Here is a 24,375-nt window from a genome sequence, read left to right on the forward strand (position 1 = left end):
TGGGCGTCAGTTGGGCCCCGGCGGGCCCCGCCCCCTCGCCGCCCGGCCGGCCCGCAGCTGTCACTCAAGGCGGCGGGCTGAGGCCGGCGGTGGCGGCGGGCGGAGAGAGAGGCAGCTACGCCACAGCCCAGCGGCGGCCATTCGTGGAAAAATAGGCCGTCCCGCTCCTCCCAGCTCCGGCTGCGACCGGCCTTCTCCCCGCTACCCCCACCCCACCCTCCGCCTCCTCCTCCTCCTTCTCCTCCCCCCTAGAGCGGCGCCTCAGCGGGGCATTAATGCGGGATGAGCGGTATGTAACCCCCTCCCTCTCTCCCTCCTGTGCACACCCCTCCCTCCCTCCGCTCCTCCCTCCACCCTTCATCCCCCCTCTATCCCGCCCTCCCGGGTTCCCCCTTTTCTTCCCTGCTTCTCCCCCTTCTTACCCCGCTCTTCTCTTGCTGCCCCTCCACCCATCCGCGCTGCTTCCTCTCATGCCCCCTTTCTTCTCTTCCTCCCCTGACTGCCCCTCCGACTTGCCTCCTCCGTACCTCCCTCCTCCATTCCCCCTTTCTTCGCTAACCCTCCCTCCTGTGCACATCCCTCCCTCCTTCATTCCTCTTTTCCTCCCTCTTTCCCTCCCATGCACAACCCTCCTCCTGCCCCCTAAAGCATCGACGGCCACTGAGTGGCCGTCGATGCTTTAGGGGGCAGGAGGAGGAGGAGGGTTGTGGGTGGTTTTTTCCTGCTGTCTCTGGGAGAGGAAACCAAACCTCCCCTTTCTGGGTGTTAACTCTCCAGCCCCCATGGGTTGGGTTTCAAACCACGTTTCTTAGGACTCGTTCTTTTGTAATAATGATTTGCGCTGTTGTTTTTATCGAGAGGTAAAGGCGACAAGCTGGGAACCAAAAAGGATATGCTCGTAGGTTTTGTTATTGTATAAATGAAGGTGAATAATTAACCTGTTACACTTGATATTTTTGCAGATCAAAAGAAGGAGGAAACTATGCCCACAGAGGGAGAGAAATCTCCCGAGGCAGAGAATAACAACAATAATAATAAAAAAGGGAAAACTGGAGGCTCACAGGTAAAGCACACACACCCGAATAGGGTAGTGCCCAAACTATTAGCATGGAAAATGAAATGTTCAGCTAACAGCGTTTCCTGCTCAGGGCATCTTTCTTTGGGTTGAATGAAACATAGTTGGTTGGGTGCAGTATTTTTTCTGCCTGGACATGTTTTTTTGATTGCATTTTGCAGTGATCAGCTGCTTTCCATGTAATAGAAGCATTTTTTAAATTTTTCTTTCTTTTTTTGGGGGAAAAAAAGACTGGATTGAGGATGCAGTTGAGGCCCTGGCTGTCACACATGCATTGATAATTGGGGGCTTTATGTTTAAAGATTGTTTACAGAAATACATACTTCCTTATTCAGAGCTGTATCATTGGTCTCTATGCAGAAGCACTTTTTTTTTTTCTGCTTCCTGTGTAAACCTTAATGCTTACTTCTGATGGTTCATACTCATGCCGTTCTCCTGAATCTGTTCTGTTTTCTGTCTTTACGGATAGGATTCTCAGCCTTCACCTCTTGCTTTGCTAGCAGCCACTTGCAGCAAAATAGGAACTCCTGGTGAGAATCAAGGAACTGGACAGCAGCAGATTATTATAGATCCAAATCAAGGTTTGGTGCAGCTTCAGAATCAGCCACAGCAGTTAGAATTGGTAACAACTCAGCTTGCTGGAAACGCTTGGCAGCTTGTTGCTGCCGCTCCTTCTGCTTCAAAGGAAAATAATGTTGCTCAGCAAGGATCTTCTGTTGCCTCGAGTGCGGCAAGTCCCTCCAGCAGTAACAATGGAAGTACATCTCCTTCAAAAACCAAACCGGGCAATTCTTCTGCAACAACCCCTGGACAATTCCAAGTCATTCAAGTACAAAATCCAAGTGGTAGTGTCCAATACCAAGTGATCCCACAGATTCAGACAACAGAAGGTCAACAACTTCAGATCAATCCATCTAATACTACTGGTCTACAAGACATACAGGGTCAAATTCAGCTTATTCCTGCAGGGAATAATCAAGCTATCCTCACAACTGCAAATAGGACAGCTTCGGGGAATGTTATTGCTCAAAACCTAGCAAATCAGACAGTTCCAGTCCAAATTAGGCCTGGTGTTTCCATACCACTGCAACTGCAAACTATTCCTGGTACTCAGGCGCAAGTTGTAACAACGTTACCTATAAACATTGGTGGGGTAACCCTAGCATTGCCTGTGATAAATAACGTGGCAGCTGGAGGAGGTTCGGGTCAAGTTGGCCAGTCTACTGAGAGTGGAGTTTCCAACGGAAATCAGCTAGCATCTACGCCAGTCACTTCTGCCTCTGTTAGTACAATGCCAGAGTCTCCTTCCTCATCTTCCACCTCTACGACCACTGCCTCAACATCTCTAACTAGCAGTGACACGCTAGTAAGCTCTGCAGAAACAGGCCAGTACGCAAGCACAGCAGGCAGCAGTTCAGAGCAGACGACTGAAGAACCTCAAACAACCGCTGCAGACTCGGAAGCCCAGAGCTCCAGTCAGCTTCAGTCCAATGGACTACAGAATGTCCAGGATCAGTCGGGTTCCCTTCAGCAGGTCCAAATTGTAGGTCAGCCTATTCTGCAGCAGATACAGATCCAGCAGCCTCAACAGCAGATTATTCAGGCTATTCCTCCACAGTCGTTTCAGCTCCAGTCAGGGCAGACTATACAGACCATCCAGCAGCAGCCTTTGCAGAACGTTCAGCTGCAGGCAGTGAGTCCAACTCAGGTGCTCATCAGGGCTCCAACTTTAACACCATCAGGGCAGATCAGCTGGCAAACTGTACAGGTTCAGAATCTGCAAAGCCTTTCAAATCTTCAAGTTCAAAATGCTGGGTTACCCCAACAACTAACCATTACCCCTGTGTCTTCAAGTGGTGGCACAACCATTGCCCAGATTGCACCAGTGGCTGTTGCTGGTACCCCCATCACTCTGAATGCTGCCCAGCTTGCTTCAGTACCTAATCTTCAAACAGTAAGTGTTGCCAACCTGGGTGCTGCAGGTGTTCAAGTTCAAGGAGTTCCCGTTACCATTACCAGTGTTGCGGGTGAGTGGTCTGACAAAGTTTTGGGTTTGGTTTGGGTTTGGTTTTTTTTTTTTTTCACTACTAGAAGAATACCAGACAGTTTTAAATTAATACTTTTTTCAGGATTTTCTGTAATAAAAGTTAAACCCTTAACTCTAAGGAAATACCTTATCACTAAAATTCAGATTTTAAAATAGCTGATGCTTCTCCTAAACATTGAGCTAATATTACCAGTTGTGTCAATTCAAATGGAACTGTTTGTATTTGATAAACTATCCTTGAATGACCCTGTTCTCTGTCTTATTAGAGACTTGTAGGCTCTAGGAGTGAATGCGACACTTCACTGTTAGAGCTTTGATATGTTTACAAAACAACAACAAAAAGCTTTTTCCAACGAGGCAGTATTCCTAATCTCTGCATGGGGGATGTAGGATGAGAAAAGTGACAGTATGTGAACTGGGATATCATGTGTCATGGCATGCATTTGTATGGAACTATTTGTTGTATTCTGCACTAGCTCCTAAAGTTGTTCCCTTAAAAGTTTGAGTTCTGAAAAGAGGTTGAGTGGAATAAGGTATGCTTGTGCACAGCATAGTTCCTGTGACCTGTCTTTTTTAAAAAAAAAAAAAAAAATAAAACCAACTGATAACTGTACCTCAGTACTTGATGAACTTTTGATATGTATTATGAAATGCCTGTTTGGTTATGCTGGTCTAATAGTTGGGAAGGGAGCTATTAGAAGGCTCTAGGCTGGATAACAGAGCTTAAGTTCTAAATTAAATTCTCTGCAAGGTCTCTGCAGTGTCCTAGAAGGATAACTCTATACGTAAAACTTAAACTTTTAACATTTCAGGTAAAACTTGATTTAGAGGTTCTCTCTGCGAATTTGATAACTGCTTACATGAGTTTGGTTTTATTTCATACAAGTATTCTATTGTAGTAGTTACAATAAACTCTTGTCTTAACAGCAACCAGACTATAGACAATTTTTTGGTATAAACATGAGTTTTTTTCTTACAGTTTTAACTACTGTTCAGCATAAACAAATGTTAGTATCATACTGACTCTTTATCTGTTTTTTGTAATAATCATATGCTAAGATGAGAGATGTTTAACTGGGCAAAGGATTGTTCCCTTTAGTTGAAACATTTTTGGGGAGACTAAACATAGTTTGATAACAAATTTGCCATTGGGCTAATTTCATCTGCTGTGGTAATCTTTGGTGCTTGATGGCATGTTGAAATACTAAGAGCTGGGTCGGATACGCTAAACCTGGCTTACTTAAGGAGAGTTACAGAAATGTTAGTCTGGGTAATAAGAATTAAAATCTCGACCTTGTGTTTAGCTGTAATGGTTCAAAAAGAAGGTTCAATTAGCTGGAGCTGACCAGCTGCTACAGTATCTTGCAGTCCAGTTTGCCTTGGAAAAGTTTTTTCTTGGTGGGAAGGTGCTGGTTGACTACTGTTGTTAGACAGAAGTTCCTGCTTTGGTAGGGGACTCTTCATAGGAAGCCTGCTTTGGGAACAGCCTAGATTTGAGGGTGCAGAGAGAACCTTCCTGCATGCATTTTTTTTTTCCTGCTTACTAATGGTGTACAACTGTTTAGTACACACTAATAGATATTAGAACAAGAGATTCTGAATATCATCTTGCTCAGTTACCTTGACTGCACCTCTGCATGTGATGTCTTTTGGAAAATAAAGCAATTGAGATTTGTAACTGAGCATGAAAGAAGGGGAATGAATCACAAGTATGGTCCTGGAGAAGGTAAGCCTTAGCCATACAGGGTTCATATGTTAACTAAACTTAAGGTTTGTGACCATTGAGTTCCCCTCTGCTGCTTTTTTTTTTTTCTTAAAAAAAATCCAGGTAGGCCTTATGGCTGTTTCTGTAGCACTTACCATTTTATGCTAACAGCAGTGAATCCTCTGACCTTTTTTCCATTCCTTTGTATATCCCAAGTATTGAGGTTATGGAGAAAGAACAAACTTGGAGAATGTGAGAGATCAGTTATAATTTCTTTCTTTTATTTATCTCTGCTTCTCTCCTGTGAAACTTCCTGATGCTACACTTTGGGAATGGGAGATGTAGCCTGGAAAGGAGAGTGAAGAGCATAATGTGCAGTCCTTAATGCCATATTAAGTATTCAAGGAGAGAATGGTTATGAAATGGAAAATTACAAACATGGTGAAATCTAAACTTTGCTTAACACTTATAAGGAATAAGGTGTCTTGATCAGGGTTACTAACTTCCTCAGATTTGCTGGTTTTTATTTGACATGTTGTTTGCTATTATTGTTACAGGAAACCTTTAAAAAATAAATAAATAAACCGCTCAGTTACCTCAATATCTGCAGACTTTTTCCATTCCTTTTCTGCAGTACCTAGGCTTGTTGGTGTGAACTCTTTTGTACATTAATTGAACTCTCCAGAAGTGGATCATTTACTACAAATGAGTAGTAGAAATAGGTGTTAGAAGTGAGCCATATGTAGGATGTCCAGAAAGCATCAGGGAGAAGACTGAGTGAAGAACTCATCCCATGTGTTGATTCAGGTCCTCTAACCTAGTTAGGGGAAAAGAATGTTACTTTGTCCTTCAAGCAAGCCCAACTGATAAAGCCAGCTGAGTTACAGGGGGGAAGGGGGAGAAATCACAATAAGTATTTGTCTGAAATAAGTGTTCTTTTATTTGTGTTGTATTTCTGTTCCATGAACATTGGTTTTCCTAGTTATTTCTACAATGCGGTAATTTAGGTACTTTTTTCTTAGTTTTTCAGTAGTAAATGAAATAGTAAAGCAATAGAGTTCTAACTAATTAACTGCAAATGACAAAAATTCTTAGCTTAAAATTATTATGGCAATGTTAAGCTATAGAACTATTTTGGGAAAGTCTCTTTTTTCTTTTTTTTTTTGGCGGGGGCGGGGGGGGGGGCTGTGTGTCAAACAGGTTCTAAATTCCAAAAGAGACAAATTTCTCATTGGGAAGGAAAATATTAAAATCTTCAATTAAATATTATATTTTGGTCTGCTTTTTATAACCTTTGTTACTCAAAGTCTCTGGTGCCAAGTTGTATAGGCTCTACTGTAAACCAAGAAAGATGGCTAAGTGTGTTTGGGATTTTTTTGTTGTGTTTTTCACTTAAAAGTTCAAATGTTGCTCTTGATAAGTATCACACTTTGGGTTGTATGTTGTGTGTGGTCAAAAAGCAGGGCAAAGCAGAGAATTTCTTATACCCTTTCACTTTCTGGCCTAAGGGAGAACCCATTCAATATCAGTGATGTAGAGGAAAACTACTTTTTTACTGTGAGAGTGACTGAGCACTGACATAGGTTATCCAGAGAGGTTGTGGACTCTCCATCTTTGGAGATACTCAGAAGCTGTCTAGATGTGGTCCTGGGCAAGCTGCTCTAGGTGGCCCTGGTTGAGCAGGGTGGTTGGACCAGATGACTTCCAGAGGCTCCTGAGGAACAGGATAGCCTTTAATGTTAATAGGTGGTGAATTCCTGAATTTAGCCCCTATGAGCTAAGACAAGCAGGTACTGCACAGTTCCCTTGCCTTTCCCGTGCCGCCCCCCCCCCCCCCAAGGCTTCTGTTGTGATACCTGTAGATGCAAGTTCAAAGGATTCCTGTCATCCCCTGCCGCCCCCCCATCCCCTTCCTAAAATAAGGTATCCTTTGCCTTTTTAAAGCTTATTTTCAGGCCCTTTTATTTGTCTGGATGTGTTTAATTGACAACATAAGTGACTATGGGGAAGGAACTTGTTTTAGTACTAGAAAGTTCTAAGAAAAATACATAGTTCTGAAAACCATTTCCTTTTGGTGGGCTGAGTTTCTTTGTCCCTCAACAGTTTGGGAGTATATTTGTTTTAGGAATAGCATGGAATATGAGCATTTGTGGATGCTGAAGAATATGGGGTGAGATAAAACAGCAGTTAAACTGTAATGAAATGCTGAGTATTAATGGCTTCCCTGTGCAAGTTTTGTGTTCTGCCTGTAGGATTTCTTTCACTGGAGCCTTCTGAAGAGGTCTCAGGCTTTTTCTGAACTTGTTAATTGTTTTTGCTGACAGTGGGAATCTAGTGGTGGTGGTGGAGATGATGTCTTTTCAGAATAATTTCCTGTTTCTTATGGAAGAAAACAGAGTAATACATCAGACTTGTATCTACCTTAATTATACATCTTGAAGTAATTTTGTTACATCATGATGAAGATGTTTGTCCCATACAAAAGCATATGAGAGACTTTTGTTTTAAAAATAGTGAAAAATATTATTTGTATTTTATGTGTACTTAGTCCAACCTTTGTTAGTTGCTTTAGGCAAAAGTCACCAGATTCCATAACCTTGCAGCTCAAGTTCAAGCCATTTTGTTTAAGATGAGGGTTGACATGGCCGGAATTATGAAGAATTTGGAGTTCATTCACCAAAATAACCTGGAGGAATGACTTCTGTTCAGTAGAACAGTCTGTTGCCTGGCAATACTGGAACTGGAGAATTTTAAGTCTTTTGCAGGGATGTGCTGTGGACTCTAAAATGATCATTAATGACAATGAAGTCAAATACCAAATGTTTTTATTGGGGCACTTTAAAAACATAATGAACCTTGCCCTTCTGTTTCATACTCTGTAGTAATGTTAGTTGCTAAGGCATTTTTCTGTTTGACCAGCTACTTTCATTGCACTACTGTTAGTAGTTATGCAATTTATCAGTACCTCCAGGTCTCTGCCTGCTTTCTTGTGGCTTCTTATTTGTCTGCATCCAACTTCATCCTGTCTTCAAGGCTTTCTCTTCCCTTTCCTTCTTTAGTAACTCTTCTTGTGTGACAGTCACTAGTTTTATGACTTTCTGTTCAAATACTGAAGATGTTGAACCAGAATGATAGTAATATCTAAACAAACTTTGCAGAGGAGTTTGAAACATTCTGCCAAATTCTTTAAACATGAATAAAATTATAAATAAGATTAAATGCATGTAACTCAGGAATAGTGACTAGAAAAAGGGAAACATCACACCCCTTTTTAAAAAGGAGGACCCTGGGAACTACCAACCAGTCAGCCTCACCTCTGTGCCTTCTAAGATCACGGAACAAATCCTCCTAGAAGCTATGTGGAGGCATATGGGTGACAGAGCAGTGATTAGAGACAGCCAACATGGCTTCACAAAGGGCAAATCGTGCCTGACTAATGTGGCAGCCTTCTACAATGGGGTGGCTGTTGGTAGGTAAGAGAAAAGCAGCTGTTATCATCTACCATGACTTATGTAAGGCCTTAGACACAGTCCCATGCAATAGCCTTGGAAAGATGGGTTTTATGGATGGCCTATTAGATGGATGAGGAATTGACTGGATGGCTGCATTCAAAGAGTTGCCGTCAATGTTTCAATCTCCAAATGGAGATTAGTAATCAGTGCTGTCCCTTGGGGGTCTGTATTGGGACCAGTACTGTTCAATATCTTTATTAATGACATAGTGGGATTGAGTGCACCCTCAGCAAGTTTGTAGAGGACACCAAACTGAGTGGTGCAGTGGGCGTGCCTGAGGGATGGGATGCCATTCAGAGGGACCTGGACAAACTCGAAGTGGGCCCATGTGAACCCCATGAGGTTCAACAAGGCCAAGGGTGAGGTCCTGCACCTAGGTCAGGGCAATCCCCAATATCAATACAGACTGGGTGATGAATGGTTTGAGAGCAACCCTGCAGAGAAAGACTTGGGGATATTGGTAGATGGAAAAATTGGATGTGAGCCAGCAATGTGCTCTTGCAGCCCAGAAAGCTGACCATATCCTGGGCTGCATGAAAAGCCGCATAAAAAGAAGTGAGGCCAGCAGGTTGAGGGATGTGATTCTCTCCTTCTTCTCTGCGCTTGTGAGACCCCATCTGTAGTAGTGTCCAGTTTTTGGGTCTCCAGTAGAAGACAGACATGGACCTGTTAGAGTGGGTCCAGAGGAGGGCCATGGAAATCGTCAGAGGGCTGGAACATGTCTCCTGTAAAGAAAAGCTGAGAGAATTGGGATTCTTCAGACTGCTGAAGAGAAGGCTTTGGAGAGACCTTATTGCAGCCCTTCAATATACAAAGTGAGCTTATAAGAAAGACTGAGAGATACTTTTTACCAAGGCTTGCTTGTAGTCACAGGACAAGGGGCAGCAGCTTTAAACTGTAAAAAGGTGGGTTTAGATTGAACATAAAGAATAAATTCTTTACTATGAAGGCGGTGAGATGCTAGAACAGGTTGCCCAGAGAAGTTGTGGGTGCCCCATCCCTGGAAGTGTTCCAGGTCAGGCTGGACACGGCTTAGAGCAACCTCATCTAGTGGAAGATGTCCCTGCCCACAGCATGGAGGTTGCACCTAGATGATCTTTAAAGGTCCCTTCTGACCCAAAGGTCAGAACAGTCAAAGGTGTTTCTGACCCTGTCTGATGCTGACTACAGGTGATGCACACAAGAATAATCTGCTCAGATACTCTTCCCACTATTCAGTGATCTGCAGCTCAGGTCATCCTGAGCGAGAAGTGGGATTTTTTAATTTTTTTTTTATATTTAATAATCCTTGATGCATTTCTTTTGTTCCGTGAATTTGTCTTTTTTGAGTCCGTGTAAATTTTTTACATATTCAATACTTGTCTGCAATAATTTGTGTCTTAAGTTTTGTGTAAGACACATTTTTATTTAATGTTCTCAAACTCCTGCATTATGAAAAATTAAATGATGTGATTCACTTTTATACCGCTCATGGTATTCTATTATCTCTATCACAAATGCTAGTTATTGAGGGAGGGGAAAGTGTTTAGTCTGAAGTCCTAGAATATTATGCTTACATTGCTGAACGAAAGAAAACACATTTTCATGACAACATGTAACCTGTGGGTCTCCTTGCTCGCTTTAATGTGATAGTGAGTATGTGTAGATGCAGAACTCAGTGAGTTATGTAGCTAAGCAAGGAGGGACGCCTATAGGTGGTAACAAGGTGAAAAGGGTTTAAAATAGCCACAGTATATACAAGCAAACATAAATACCAAGGGTAGAAGTCAAAGGAGCTGAAGGATGGTGGTTGCATGATCTTTTTATTTGAATAACATCCACTGTTTCCCTGGATGTTCATTGGCAAACAAGCTGCAGCAAATACCTTGAAAGAAACAAGCTGCAAGCTATGGAATCTGCAGTGAAAATATAAGTACAAAGAACTGAGCTATTTTCCACAAAACCAGAAAAAATCTAGGAGTTTTTCTTAGTTTGCTACTTCATAGTGTTACTTGGCGTTCTGAGGGTATAGTTGGGAGGAGTATAGAAATTTAGCATACTTTTTCCAAAGTCATGAAAGGTCACTTGCAACTGTTCTCAGGTTGCCTTGAGCTGAGAGTTGTTGCAGAACCACAGTGTTCTAAATATTATAGCACTGGCATCCTTTTCAAATGCTTCAGAGTAATTATAGGAGAAGCATTTAGTCTTCTAATAACAAAATTGCTTTGGTTGTGGGATTTTCTTAAAATGAAATTCAAAATAGTAGCAGAAACAGTTTAACAACAAACAAGGCTCGTGAAAACACGTTTGCCTTGGTGATAGTAGCTTAAAAATAAAGTATCAATGTACTGTTCCTAAACTTGATGCATAAGGAATGCACAATCTACCTGTTCAGCTAAATTGTCTGTGGAGAATAATCTGGTAAAAATGCCTCAGTAAAACAAACCTTTTCTGCCTGACCTGTGAGTAGCAAGGCATGACTTCATCATTACTTGTAGATAAAGTGGGAAGGGGAAGCATTTCAAGTACCAACTTTGCTCATCATTGTGAGGTGAAACAGGTTTCTAATGAGCTGTTTCTATGCTATTAGCTTCAACAATTAAATGTAAGTTCTTAAGTCTTCAGAGAAGAATGTTAGTGAAACTATTTCCCTACTAGATTATGTGGTCTTATAAAAATGTTTTGTCAATACAGGTGCGTTCTCTGAGAATATCAGGTTTTGCCATCCCCTTTCTAATTCCCTATTGTCAGAAATCAGAGCTTATAGAGCAGGAAATTAATTGGATGAACTTTCATGTTCAGAAAATGTCAAGCAAGCAAACTGAGTGATACTGCACATCTTCATCAGCCTGGTTTTTTTTTTTTTTTTTTAATAAGGGTGCTTAGATGCACACTAAGCCAAGCTTCTCATTCTTCCATTACCACCTGAGGCAGCGAGAAACATATTCAAAATCTGATTTCAGTAGCTTCCTCAGTGTATCTTAAATTATGGAGTACTTAGCTTCATATGATTTTGGTACTGGTAGATAAGAGAAATCAATTCTTACTGTTTTAATATATTAAAAATGTTTAATGCCAGTGCTGATTATTGAAAAACCTGTGTATGGGATGTCATGTTCTAAGGGGAATGTTAATTTCAAGTATAAACAATGTTGTTATTGAAAAAACAACTACATTTTTCAATGGTCAGTGATTTTAATGGACAATTTAGTTAATAAAAGTTGTTTTATTCATATGCTGTAGCATAGTAGCTTTGGAAATAGTCAGGACTGCATAATGAAATGTAATTTTTATAATGAATATTTTGCTCTTGTCATGACACTTTCACCAAAACAATAGCTCTGGACATCTGCAACCTCTTGAGAAACATAGCATCTGAGCACACATTTAGGTTAGTATGGGCTATAGTTATATGGATTTCTATGTGCATCCATTCTTAAGAACGGAGTTTTGAGTGGTTGTTTAATGCTACTGACAGTGGCTAACAGTCATATACCTTAATCAGCTTGTTATTGGTAAACCATGTTATCCCAACATGCATAATTAGTCTTAATAGATCGGCAGACTAGTATCATTTTGTTGTAAAGAGAAAACGATCAGTTAATATCCTTCTGCCAAAATGAACTTGGGATACATGTTAGGTACAAGTCTGGCTTTCCTTAATTATAGTTTCAAGTGATGATGTGACCACTCTTCACTTGAGCAACATAGTGAAGTCTAAGAAATACAGGCCTTGGTTTTCTTGTTTCTTTGGTCATCAGGAGGTAACTCTGACTGAAACATCAAGTTCTTCAGTTTGTTCTGAACCAAAAAGGAAGACCAGGTAAGATTAAGCATACCATTTTATAGGGATAACAATGTTACAGAAAATGATGGCATAACTTCTAAGGGTTTGGATCTTGGAGATTTACGTGGCTGTTCTTTTGTGGTTCTATAATACATAGCTTTGTTGGTCCTTGCCTGATGAAGGCTGTAACAAAGTTACAGTTTTTACATCATTAATAAACAAATTACTCTTTAATTGGTTAGCCTATCTACCCATAGGTTGTTATAAAACCAAGACTTGATTCTCATGTTTAGTCTTACAGTAAAAGGTTTTTAAAGATGTTTTATGAATCTTGTTTTTTATGATAACAACTTCTAATCACCTTGCCAGTGTGGTTTTTTAGTCTGAATAAATTATCAAATGCTATGCAACTTAACCTGGTTTTAAAGTCAGCTCTCTTCCTTTTTGTTGAAAGGTTTTTCCATGTATGTACCTGTTAACTAATCCCTCCTGTGCATAGAGGTGTATTTATTTTTATCTTGATCAATATGAAGATAACATTTCATATAGCCAAAATGGTTACTTCAAGGACATTCGTGAGCCTTCTAGTCAAGTGTAAAATATGTAAGCTAGCTAAACTGTAGTCAAAAACCTCACAAAACCCAACCAACCCTACCCCTCCCCCCAAAAAACAGAGTACTGGAAACTTAGCTTGTATTTTTTCATGTCAGCCTCCTTCTGTCCTTTCAAGATTAGACTATTACTATTTCCATGGTAATATACAGAAATTGAACTGAGATGTTGAAAAACACGCTTCCGGAGACCAGTATTTTAGTTTCCATATGGCAGAAGTATGTAAGGTAGGCGTTTGATTTTTTTTGTTTGGTTGGTTGGTTTGTTTTGTTACAGTTTGTCAGGTATTGAGCTCCTCTAGTCAGACTGTAGAGACCAACAGTCAAAAAGTTTCTTTCTAGTCCTATCCCTATTTCAGAGTTAAGGGGAAGAGTTGGAAAAAAGAACTGGGCCATGTTCTGTTGTGGCTATAAGCTGTAGAATAACCTGAGAGTTGGGGCAGAGTGACAGGGTAGAGGGAGATGCTCCATAAACAGAGGTTTTTAACTTTTCTCAGATCTACTACTAGTTTCCATGCAGTGCATATGACATTCTGCAGCACAGCTGGTACTTGAGTTTTCAGTTATCTATTTGCTTTAAGGTTCAATATGCAGGCAGCTACTTTTGTTCATCTGCAAAGAAGTTGAACACTCATCCTAAATACACTTTTCTTTTTGACTGTTTTTTCAATGACAATGAAAATCACTTTTTTTTTTTTGGAAGGGTCTCTTGCCTTAGCAGTAGTGTAACATGTTATTTTTCTGATTCTAGCTGCTTCTTTAGAATACCTAATAAATTGACCATATTTTCTTTCCATTTGAAGCCACAGCATCCAGAACAACCGGAGGCACTGCCTTGCTTTGACTGAAACCTCTAGTTGGTTGTGCAAGACTAAATTTTGTGAAACTGTAGCTCTGTGGTTGATTTTTATGTTGTTTCTGTATAGGTCTTTCTGTGTTGTATTTATGGTAGCTCTTCCTATGTTTAATAAAGTAATAAAAAGAAAACTAGCTTTCAGTTTAATGAAATACACTACCGGCTTGGAAAAATTCTTTTCTGTCTCAAAGTACTGAAGTGACTTGAGGTTGTCCTAAAGCATTTGGGTAAAGCCTTACACTTTTGAAAAGTCATTAAAGTACGTTCATGAAACTTTCTGGGCATTGTTTTTGTCTTTGTGTTGCCAATAAGATTCTTGCACAAAATGAAAAGACTACAGTTTTTCTTGAGGTGTTTAAAAACCTCAAACTTACTTTTTACTGCCTTAAATCTCATGCTTTTAAGTGGTATTTTTCACAGAAGTTAAGCATAATTGTGATGCTGTTCAGTAGTTTTTTGAACACACTGAGCCATTTGACATAGGAAGCTTTTGGAGGAGAGGATAAAAAGTTCTTACAAATCTTGTCAAGATTGGCAACAGATAGAAACTTGTTGCAATGTCCCTGTGGGAGGTAAAAAGACAGATGTCTCATTGGTGCTGCAGTTTGCACTGGAAACTTTCTGCTTGTAGTAGCATCTGGGCACAATGCTGTGCTGTGATAACCCAAATTTCTTGTAGCAGTTGAGTTGGGTGGATCCAATTCCTCTCTCTACTCCAAACTGCTCTTCTCTAGAGAATGTGTGGGTCCCTTGCATCAGCCCTTGTACAGTTTCTGTTGTGGGGAATTCTTCCTCTGTCACATATTGTTTCTTCATAAATCTTTATAAACCACTGCTTCAGGGTAGAAGAGAAGGCAGAATTGTCTGAGTACCATTTAAGTAGCACTGGATCACATAGTCTTCTGTGTAAATACTGAAACTCAGTGTTGTCTTCACGTATATTTAATTTTAAGATGTGATTTGTCTTGCATTCTTCAGCATGAAACATCCTTCCTAGTAGATTTTGTTTGGAAAAACATGCTCTCTGACTAATATAAACTATTGCAACAGAGTCTTTTACAATTTTAAAACCTTGGCTATATGTTAATCAAAGTATTATCTTTTATTATACATATATAAAACATATTATTATAAATAAATGTATTGAGTTATAAATATATATAAATATTGTCTTATTAAAAATTATCTGTATGTCATTGTGGAAAAAGAATGTTAGAGTAAAGGATGTTTGCAAACTGATTGTAGTTGGGAAGGGGAGATGAGAAACCTTTTCTACCATTGCTTTGCATCAGTAAGTTGTTGAATGGGCGAGTTGCTGCATCAGCTCTGATGCTTGTAGAGCTTTGGAACTCTGCAGGCTGTCATTAACTTTACTTAGCTGTCCTTTAGTAATATACATTGAATTATGGATGTCAGTTGCAACCTTCTCTTTCATTTTTAGAATATGCAGTTGAACAAATTTTCTTTTTTGCAAGATTAGCCATTCTGGCTCTACGTACAATTTGCAAAGTGTTCCTCAGGTTTTGCAGTAAGGTGCATGCTACTGAGAAAACTCTCTGTCATTAATGCTGTCATCTTTTTGACTGCTGCATGCTGGTTGCACAACAGCAACAGGAAATCTATACAAATTATTCTGGGGAACTAAGTACCAGAAACTAGAAGTGTCCTTTTCTTAGTCTTAAATTTCTCTTCCTTCCAAGCTGTTTTTCTAAAGCTTGACTCCCATGATTTCTGTGGATCATTAAAGTTCCTTTTCTTCCCTTTCTGCCCTGTTTGCCTCAAAGAGTAGTTTTTCATGCTTGCTACTGGTGAACAAGAAGAGGAATGCAGGTGTAATATGTAGTAAAAGGAAACTTGTTTTGACTTAGGATGGATGGCCAAGCCTAATAACCATGACATTCAGTGGTCAATCACTCTATAGGAAAGTACTTCATAGGTACCATGCATTGGCTTTCTTTAATCATCCAGGTGGTGTTATGGGAGTTACTATTTTGCAAATTAGCTTTGAAGCCTAAAATGGATTGAGAGAAAGATATATATTATTTGACTTCATAGTAATTACTTAAAATTGTTGTTTTCTTGCATGAATGTGTTACAGACTCATGTACATGGGAAAGTGTATACGAGTTGTAACTACTAAGATGCAGTTTTACTGCGAAATTGGAAAGCTGAGTGATGTTGTGATGCTGAAGAACAAAGGATGTGCAATCCTTTATCTTGATAATCCTGTATCTTGTGATAATAAGTAATGCATTTACTTAACTGCTTAAATGAAAAAGATTAGGGACTAAAATCATGCAGGTTCTTCTATTTGAGAAGCTTTAAAAATTTCTATAATGTTATTCTTAATTGCATTCAGTTGTAATCATATATGCAATATTGTAATGAGTGAAAGTCTTACTGCACTTGATTTGCAAAATAAATACCATTATCAGGTTGCCTTGTTTGCATGTTGTCCTGTGGTCTAATAAATGGTTACTATCCAAAAGAGAGAGAGAACTTGGACCTGAGAGAAAATTAAATGCAATGGAGTAGTTGGTATCAGTGTTATTTTGTACGCTAACATTTTTTTGTAACTTAACGTTGTAACTTGACAGCATGTACAATAAAATTCAGTCATACACAAGCTCAGTGATGATTTTGTTAATCAAGAATGTTTCACAATTTCAGGAAATCACTATTAAAGAAATCATGGGAACTTGAGAAAAACTTTTTATCTTCTAAAAGCAGGTGTGAATGTGTGGTGACTGCTTTGACAACTCATATAGAATAACATAGATGAACTGAAGTGTGACTTTGTTCCTTCATGTAACAATTTGTTTAGACCTCTTCCTGAAATCTGTGTTGAAACATGAGAGCTCTTGTTACTGAAAGGTTTGATTATGAATAGTGAAGTATAGTGATACCAGGTCTTGTGGTTTGGAGTATGTCAGGAAGAAGTAATGTCAAGTGATCTCATGATTGTAGCAGAATTTCTGGAAGGCTTTAAATGGTATTTTAATGCCACTAAAAGAAGTCATATGGATTATTTTTAATAGGTCTTTTTTCTCCATCTAGAAGGTGTCAGGAGATCATTCTGTTCCTGTATGGATAACATTATGTCAGCCACCTGTTTTCAGAATAAGCAGGGTTTGTTTCAAAGAAAAAAAAAATTTTGTATCTAGATCCTCCCTATTGAAAAATCATAATTTTTATAACCTTTGAGAAGTTGCCCCTATTTAATTTTGTAGGCTGTTGACAAGCTCATATCAACCGTTAAGCTTTCTCAATATCTTTTCTTCAGTAAACCTGACTTAAGAAATAATGAGATTCATTTATCTTCCCCTAATAAGCATAAATGAAGTAAAAGTTAAAGCCCTTAGTGATCTATAGTTGACTCTAGTATGTAGTTTAAAAAAATCAAAATCCCATACAACCCAAGACTGTAGCAGGCTCACTTTGAGATTTAGACCATGTTCTATCAGTTGTTTTGTGAAAATTTTCTGATTTTTGTTCAAGAGAAAACATTTTTCAACTGGTCTAAAATACATCCATTTTACTCTCTAAGAACAAGAATTTTATGTTTAACAACTTTAAAATGAGAATAGATACATTTCTTTCTATCCTGTATGCTACTAGTGTGCTAGGTTGTTTGGATGCTCTTTCAGGAGTTCAAAATGAAAATTAAGTCCAGGAATTGCATTAGTGAACTTTCCAGTGTTTTCTGATAACTGTGTAAATCTCTGGCAAAGAGTATCAGATATATGTGCTTCCTTCAGTTACTCTTTTACCTTAAAGTGTAGAGATTTACTTATTGAATATCATGGCCCAGATCTTTAAATAAGGCTATTTGTGTGATATTTTGAGAGTTTCAGAACCTTCTGCTCTGAATTTAGTAAGTGGAATACAAGGGAAGGGAGTTTAAAATAACAACTCCATGAGATTAAGTTAAAGAAGAAAATCAACATTCACATTAGAAAATGTAATAACTTTGTTAATGCCATCTAAAGAGCAGTCATTTAATTACTGTTCACTGAAACCATATGGATAATGTAATTGTCTGTCTGAGTAACCTTACTTTTGGCATTTTCTCTTTTGTATTTTTATTATCACCTCTACAGTTATTGTTAAGCATTTCTACTCGGATGTATCACTATATTAAGTTTAACAAATAGATTAAGGTTGTAGCTCAGTAGTGTGTATCCTATGCTCCAAGATATGCATGGTCCTCACATGGGGGAGGGAAAGTTCGGAGCAGGTAAAGTATGTGTCAGCAGTGATACTCAATATTCTGAAGAAGTATTGGAAGACCCTTGTGTGGTTGGTTGTCTTGTGACTTAGAGACTGAAAGTTGGTTCATATCGAATCAACACAATATATTGGATTTTTAGAAATGCTGAACAGGCTTCCCCATAAATGTGGATTGGTCAGATCCAGCAAGAGTTATGTGCCGGACATTCATCACTATAGCACTAGTCATGGAGTGAAAAATGGAGTCGTCCGTCTCAGGGTTCAAGTGCCTCAATTCACATGTTACTTGGAAAGACTTGGTCTGGCAGCTGGGGGGAAAGTTGCATTGAAACTTTAATATCAATTCAAGAAAAAACAGAGAGAAAGGGAAAACTGAGAGAAAATTATGTTCTTCAGCTGTGTTCCAACCACAGATTCGTTAGATCCCAGACTTTTTTGCTCAAATAGGACTCTGGCATGGATGGACTCATCTGTCTAACAGACTGTAATGACAAAGCATAATTCTTATTAATGTACTTGAAAACATGACTGATAGTGAAAACAGCATAAGAGGCTGCAGTAGGTGTGGCTGTGATATCTGTACCATCTTTTAACTTTTGCAGTAACCATTTGTAGACTCATCATTTATAGTGCTGCTCTGTGAATTAAAGGAGTTTGCATCTTGGGTTTGTTTAACAGACAGGGGAGTGGTTTGTGCTCTGTGAAAGACTACAAGCTGAGCAAGTTCTTCCTGTTAATTTATTTACTTTTGGCTAACCAAAACCTGCAGCTGGTTTTCAACACAAGCAATCACATTATCATGTTAAGATGAGCATTAGATATAACAAAAATGATCAGCTGCCTTTTGACTCTGGCTATTCGTAGCACTCAGTCAGCACTTAGCAGCCTGACAAGGAGTTGCCCCTGGACTAGCACTTTCTTTGGAAGCTCTTTTGTCCTCTTCTGCCACTGTTAGACCCAAGTAGATATTACTATTTGCATTTATATCACAGTGTTCTCCTTACCCTATCATGTTCTCCCTCAAGGCTTTTCATGAGTGCTTTTCTTACCCATTAGAATTTTCTTTCCCATTAGAATATGGGAAATAATTTTATTTCCAGTACATAGCTATTATGAAAAGAAAGACTTTGTTCCATTCGAGACATATGGAGGCTCTGCACTCGAGATTAAGCCTGTAATTCTTTTTCTGTGGTCCCCTTGCTGCGAATACCAGACTTTTTTTAGAAATTTTTTTGGTTTAATACATACCTGTCCAACAGCAAGTGGGATTCAAATGTTTTCTCTTCTGGGTTTGTCCTTGTTCTTTTCAGAGAACTGAAACTACTCAGCATCTGTCAATATTTGTGGCCTGCTTAAGAAAACAAGGAATTCATGTTTATTCATATCTAGGCAGATCAGGTGCAAGTTCCAGATGGAAACCAAGAGGGAGAACTGGGAAAATTTGGTTAGTGCTTCTGGTGAAAATAACTTGGTACTGACCTAGGCACAACACACATTTATTCTATTTCCTGTAGCCAACAGTGGCCTGTTAGAGGACCGTCAAGTCACTTTGGGAGGTTCTCTGTATATCATGTTCTTTAGTCCTATCCTATCTGTGTGTATGTGGTGGTGTTATGTGGTGTGTGTTAGGTTTCATTTATGGCTCTCATCATGGTGTTATACAAAATAGCATATGTTGCTCCTCAGAAATCATGTGAATGAAGTAGTCATCCCATGTTGTGTTGTATATGAACTCACTTAGTAGCTAGGCAGTTTAGACTTCAGAGTGTTCTTCTCAATCTTATCCCCATTGATGGTGTCTGTTATGGATGCTTGAGAAGTTGGAGTACCCATTTGAATCTCTCTGAATCATGTTACCTCTAAGGGATTTCTAAGTTTTAAATTAATGCTTCAATACTGAGGACTTTCAAGTCTTAAAATATTATAGTCTATTCTAAGGAATTCTGGTTGGTCATTACACTCTCTCAATAAGTAGGTGGTATTTCCTCTTATTTCCCACTTGTATGAAGGCACTGAATTTTTGAAAATGGCATAATCTAATGATATTTTGTCCCTGTTACTGGCAGGACACATTCAGTGTTGTCTGATTGTGCCTGGAAGTCGTATCTCTGTGTCAGATTTAGTTTGTCACATTATTTTCTTAGACCGTATAGTACTAACTTTTTAAGCAAACATAATATTACCCTGCTGCTCAAGAAACTACACTTCTTACCTATATTGGAATACTCTTTATTTTGCTTTAATATCAAGCTAGTAATCCCGATTCCTTTGATCAAGAAAGCTAATGAGATCAATGAACTTACGCAATGAAACGGAATTCTTAATTCATCAAGTCAGTCTTAGAATTCCATTTGATTCAGTCAAGCTGCTTTTCCAGTCTTGAAAACATACTCCCTTCTGTAAAACCAAATCATAGAATCATAGAATATCTCAAGTTGGAAGGGACCCATAAGGATCGTTGAGTCCAACTCCCTGCTCCTCACAGGACTACCTAAAACTAAACCATATGACTAAGATGGTTCATCCAGATGCTTCCTGAACTCTGACAGGATTGGTGCCATGACCATTTCCCTGGGGAGCCTGTTCCAGTGACTGACCACCTTCTCAGTGAAGAACCTTTTCTTAACATCCAGCCTAAACTTCCCCTGACATGGCTTCATACCATTTCCGTGTGTCCTATTGCTGGTCACCAGAGAGGAGGTCAGCATCTCCCCCTCCACTGCCCCTCTTGAGGAGGGTGTAGACTGTGATGAGGTCATTCCTCAGCCTTCTCTTCTCCAAGCTGAACAAGCCAAGTGACCTCAGCCAGTCCTCATAAGTCTTGCCTTTGAGACCTTTCACCATCTTGGTCGCCCTCCTCTGGACACACTCTAATAGTTTGATGTCTTTCTTACATTGATGTGCCCAAAACTGCACACAGTACTTGAGGTGGGACTGCGCCAGTGCAGTGTAGAGTGGGACAGTCACCTCCCTTGACTGGCTAGCTGTGCTGTGCTTGATGCACCCCAGTACACAGTTGGCCCTTTTGGCGGTCAGGGCACACTGTTGAGTCATTCAACTTGCCATCAAGCCAGACCCCCAGATCTCTTTCCATGGGGCTGCTCTCCAGCCTCTCATCCCCCAGTTTGTATGTATAACCAGGATTACCCCGTCCCAGGTGGAGTATCCTGCAAAAAAACTCCCAACAAAGCTCTGGTACAGCTACCTTGTTCAAGTCTAGTCCTACAACATTTCTTTTTCTTTGTGAAATTTCCTTTGTGGCTCGATGTTGATTCAGGACGAATTGTAGGAGAGGTGACAATTCTGTATGTGCCATAAAGCAACTTTTAAAATTAGCAATTGTATTTTCTGAATGTAGATATGTTTTCAAAGGCTATTAGAGAGACATTAATTGGCAGTAGATTTAACAATCTTTCTGTGTAAGATTTTATTTAATGTTTTCTTATTTATCTCAGCATTTGAGAAAAAGAAAATTTGTTAAACTTGATCACATTTCTTAGTATCAGTCAGTAATTTGCAGTCTTGTACTGTTCTAATAACAAATTACATTAAACAGGGCTATCTAAGCTAGCAGGTAAGTCCTCTGGTAGTGCTTCAGGAAAACGGGTGGATTTAGTATTTGTTTTGTGGCTTTCCTTAACTTTAGGTAGATTTTTGTTCTATAAAACATGTAAAGTTTATTTGTACATTTCACTTATTGAAATGACTAATAAAAGGCACAAACACTTTCTTATTTTACAGGTCAACAGCAAGGACAGGATGGAGTAAAAGTACAGCAAGCCACAATAGCGCCTGTTACTGTAGCAGTAGGTGGCATTGCTAATGCAGCAATTGGTGCTGTTAGTCCTGATCAGATAACACAAGTGCAGCTGCAACAAGCTCAACAGGCTTCTGACCAGGAAGTGCAACCTGGCAAGAGATTGAGAAGAGTTGCCTGCTCATGTCCTAATTGCAGAGAGGGGGAAGGAAGGTAAATGTAAATTTTATCAGTAGGTATTTAGGCTTCTTATCAGTTTGCCTCATTTGGGCATGAGATTTTCTTATATTGCCTACATTTTTTAATGCTTTCTGTTAGAAAGTATGTTTACATGTTTCTTTTTAGACTGGGGATTATAATTGTCTCTATTAGCATGAAATATTTTTCCTAATAGTTAATAATATTTTAAAATATAATTACTTAACTGTTTAAATTTGATCTTTTCAGAGGCAGCAATGAGCCAGGAAAAAAGAAACAACATATCTGCCATATTGAAGGATGTGGAAAAGTTTATGGCAAGACATCTCATCTTCGAGCACATCTGCGCTGGCATACCGGTGAAAGACCATTTGTATGCAACTGGATTTTTTGTGGCAAGCGATTTACAAGGAGCGATGAGTTACAAAGACATAGAAGAACCCACACAGGTTGGTCAGCCCTCTCTGTATGCATAGTACAGCAAGTCTGAATCAGTGGCCATGGTTAAACAGTAATATCAAAGATCTCACTTATTAGGATCTCTGAAAACTATTTTTAAATGTAAATAAAGTAACTTTAAAACAGAAGAAGTGGTAGATCTCAATTTTCATCAATGCAAGCTGACTGTGAAATCAAATAGATAAAATGAGATCTGTTCAAACTGTTCTTCTGTACCTATGCTAGAAAAAGATGACCGTTTCATCACAGGTAGGTGATGTACATTAGCTAATGCCTAATGCTAATCTGAAGTTGGCAAATTTTCTTGAGCATGTAGGATTGGCCGTGGAACAGGGTTGTCATTTCCTCACTTGGACTAGCTCAGTCCTTAAGAAATTTATTAACCTAGTCCATGCATCAGAGTTGATCTTCTTGGGAAATTTCTTGAAGCTTCAAGTGAGAACTGATAAAGCAAGTTCTCTTTACAGTTCAGATTGGAAAGGTGGACCTTTTAGAAACTGAAAATTTTATCAGTCTTCGTATTTCTAGCCCCAAGAACTATTTCTCCCCCCAACTTACAGCATCAGAAGATAGCACTTAAAGTCTAAGCACTAACTAAATTTGAACAGTGACAGGACTTTTTAGTATGGTTAGTATCAATTTATCTCTTGATATAGATTTCATACATCCTTATGGAGCTTTGGGATTCATGTTTCCAAATTCCCTTCTCATCACTGTCATCTAAATAACAAAAGTATTCTTAAAAATTGTTATCAAGTAGTCCTTTCAGGCTTTTGCCTCTCCTACTCCATCAGGTTATAGAAGTTTATGAAAATTCTCTGGTGACTTGAAATTCAAACTTCTCACCACATAATCACAACATAGCGAATATTTGTTGAGAACTTTTTAGTAGTGAAGAGTGGATTGCCAGAAGCCTGGAAATTGGACAGGTAGAGAAGAAAACATTGTATCATTTTAAAGACACTTCAGATGTTGAATAGAAAAGGGTCAGATTCAAATCATCAAGCAAAAAGCGTTCATTGCTCTCTTTCAGTAACATTTTGGTTTTGTTCTTCTTTTAAAAAAGGTGAAAAGAGATTTGAGTGCCCAGAATGTTCTAAAAGGTTTATGCGAAGTGACCATCTCTCAAAACATGTCAAAACTCATCAGAACAAGAAGGGTGGTGGAACAGCCCTTGCTATTGTTACCTCAGGAGAACTGGACTCTTCAGTTACTGAGGTTCTTGGTTCTCCAAGAATTGTCACTGTTGCAGCCATTTCTCAAGATTCAAACCCAGCAACCCCTAATGTTTCAACAAACATGGAAGAATTCTGAAAGGATCATTTATATGGACGCCTAGTGCTGCACTTAAGTTTACATACCTTTCAGGATATGGAAGTGGGCTGGTAAAGTGGATTACAGAGCAGGAAATCATGTTTTCGGTCACAACTTCTGTAAGTGTACCAGGTTGGAGGGTCAGCATGGGAAGTGTACACCGGTGCAACAAGACAAAAATTTCAAAAATACAAACAGCGCAAATTGATGTACTGGATAAACAGATGGGGGAATATTATTTCCATACTGTACTTTTTTAGTTATATGTCTGTATGTCATGTAATGATTTTAAATGAACTTCCCCCCCTATTTTAGCATTGTATGTTAATGTGTTTATAAAATCAGATCATATCAATGTAAAACAGGGTGGACCTTGACTAGGATTAATATAATTTGATGAAGGTACTTTGGTTTTAAAATAAATTTGTAATATTTTCATGAGAACATCCTTTTCCCATAAGGCACAGCAAAACCGAATACAGATTGAACGATAGTGGAAATATTTTAGGTTTTTGCTCAGTCCATAGAACACGTCAGTTGATTTTGGCCGTCTTTTCTCAAGTTTTGGAATTATTGAAATAGCAGCTGGATGACGCGTGCTGCAAAGTGGTTCTGAGGCGGACCTCAGATTAATTTTGACCACTACATTATAGTAGTGTGTATAAATGACAATCAGTGAGTTCTAATTCCTCTCTTTGTTTGGAGAGCTAAGGTTATGTAGAATTAGTGTATACAGTAGGAAAGATAAAACCATAGAAAGATATTAACATAAGATTTTACAAAAGTAATGGTATCTTTATGTAGGATGAAAAATTAATTTGGCAACTTTTGTGTCAATTTTTGGT

General features: G+C 39.0%; 1 protein-coding gene across 1 annotated transcript; it reads left to right on the forward strand.

Moving 5' to 3' along the window:
* The first annotated feature begins 229 nt into the window (after positions 1-229).
* On the forward strand, positions 230-23,758 carry SP4 (Sp4 transcription factor). The gene is made up of 6 exons (XM_075705679.1): positions 230-289; positions 963-1,063; positions 1,545-3,102; positions 21,544-21,772; positions 22,007-22,206; positions 23,283-23,758. Exons 1-6 carry the CDS (start codon positions 283-285, stop codon positions 23,528-23,530), a joined length of 2,343 nt encoding a protein of 780 aa, XP_075561794.1. The 5' UTR covers positions 230-282; the 3' UTR covers positions 23,531-23,758.
* The last annotated feature ends 617 nt before the right edge of the window (positions 23,759-24,375 follow it).

The sequence above is a fragment of the Pelecanus crispus genome, chromosome 2 (genome assembly GCF_030463565.1).
Source record: "Pelecanus crispus isolate bPelCri1 chromosome 2, bPelCri1.pri, whole genome shotgun sequence".
NCBI lineage: Eukaryota > Metazoa > Chordata > Aves > Pelecaniformes > Pelecanidae > Pelecanus > Pelecanus crispus.

Bases quoted from the DNA above. Each gene is read 5' to 3' on its own strand.
- SP4 (XM_075705679.1), top strand. The intron at 1,064-1,544 runs GTAAAGCACACA...CTTTACGGATAG, and splicing joins GGAAAACTGGAGGCTCACAG to GATTCTCAGCCTTCACCTCT. The intron at 3,103-21,543 runs GTGAGTGGTCTG...CTTATTTTACAG, and splicing joins TACCATTACCAGTGTTGCGG to GTCAACAGCAAGGACAGGAT.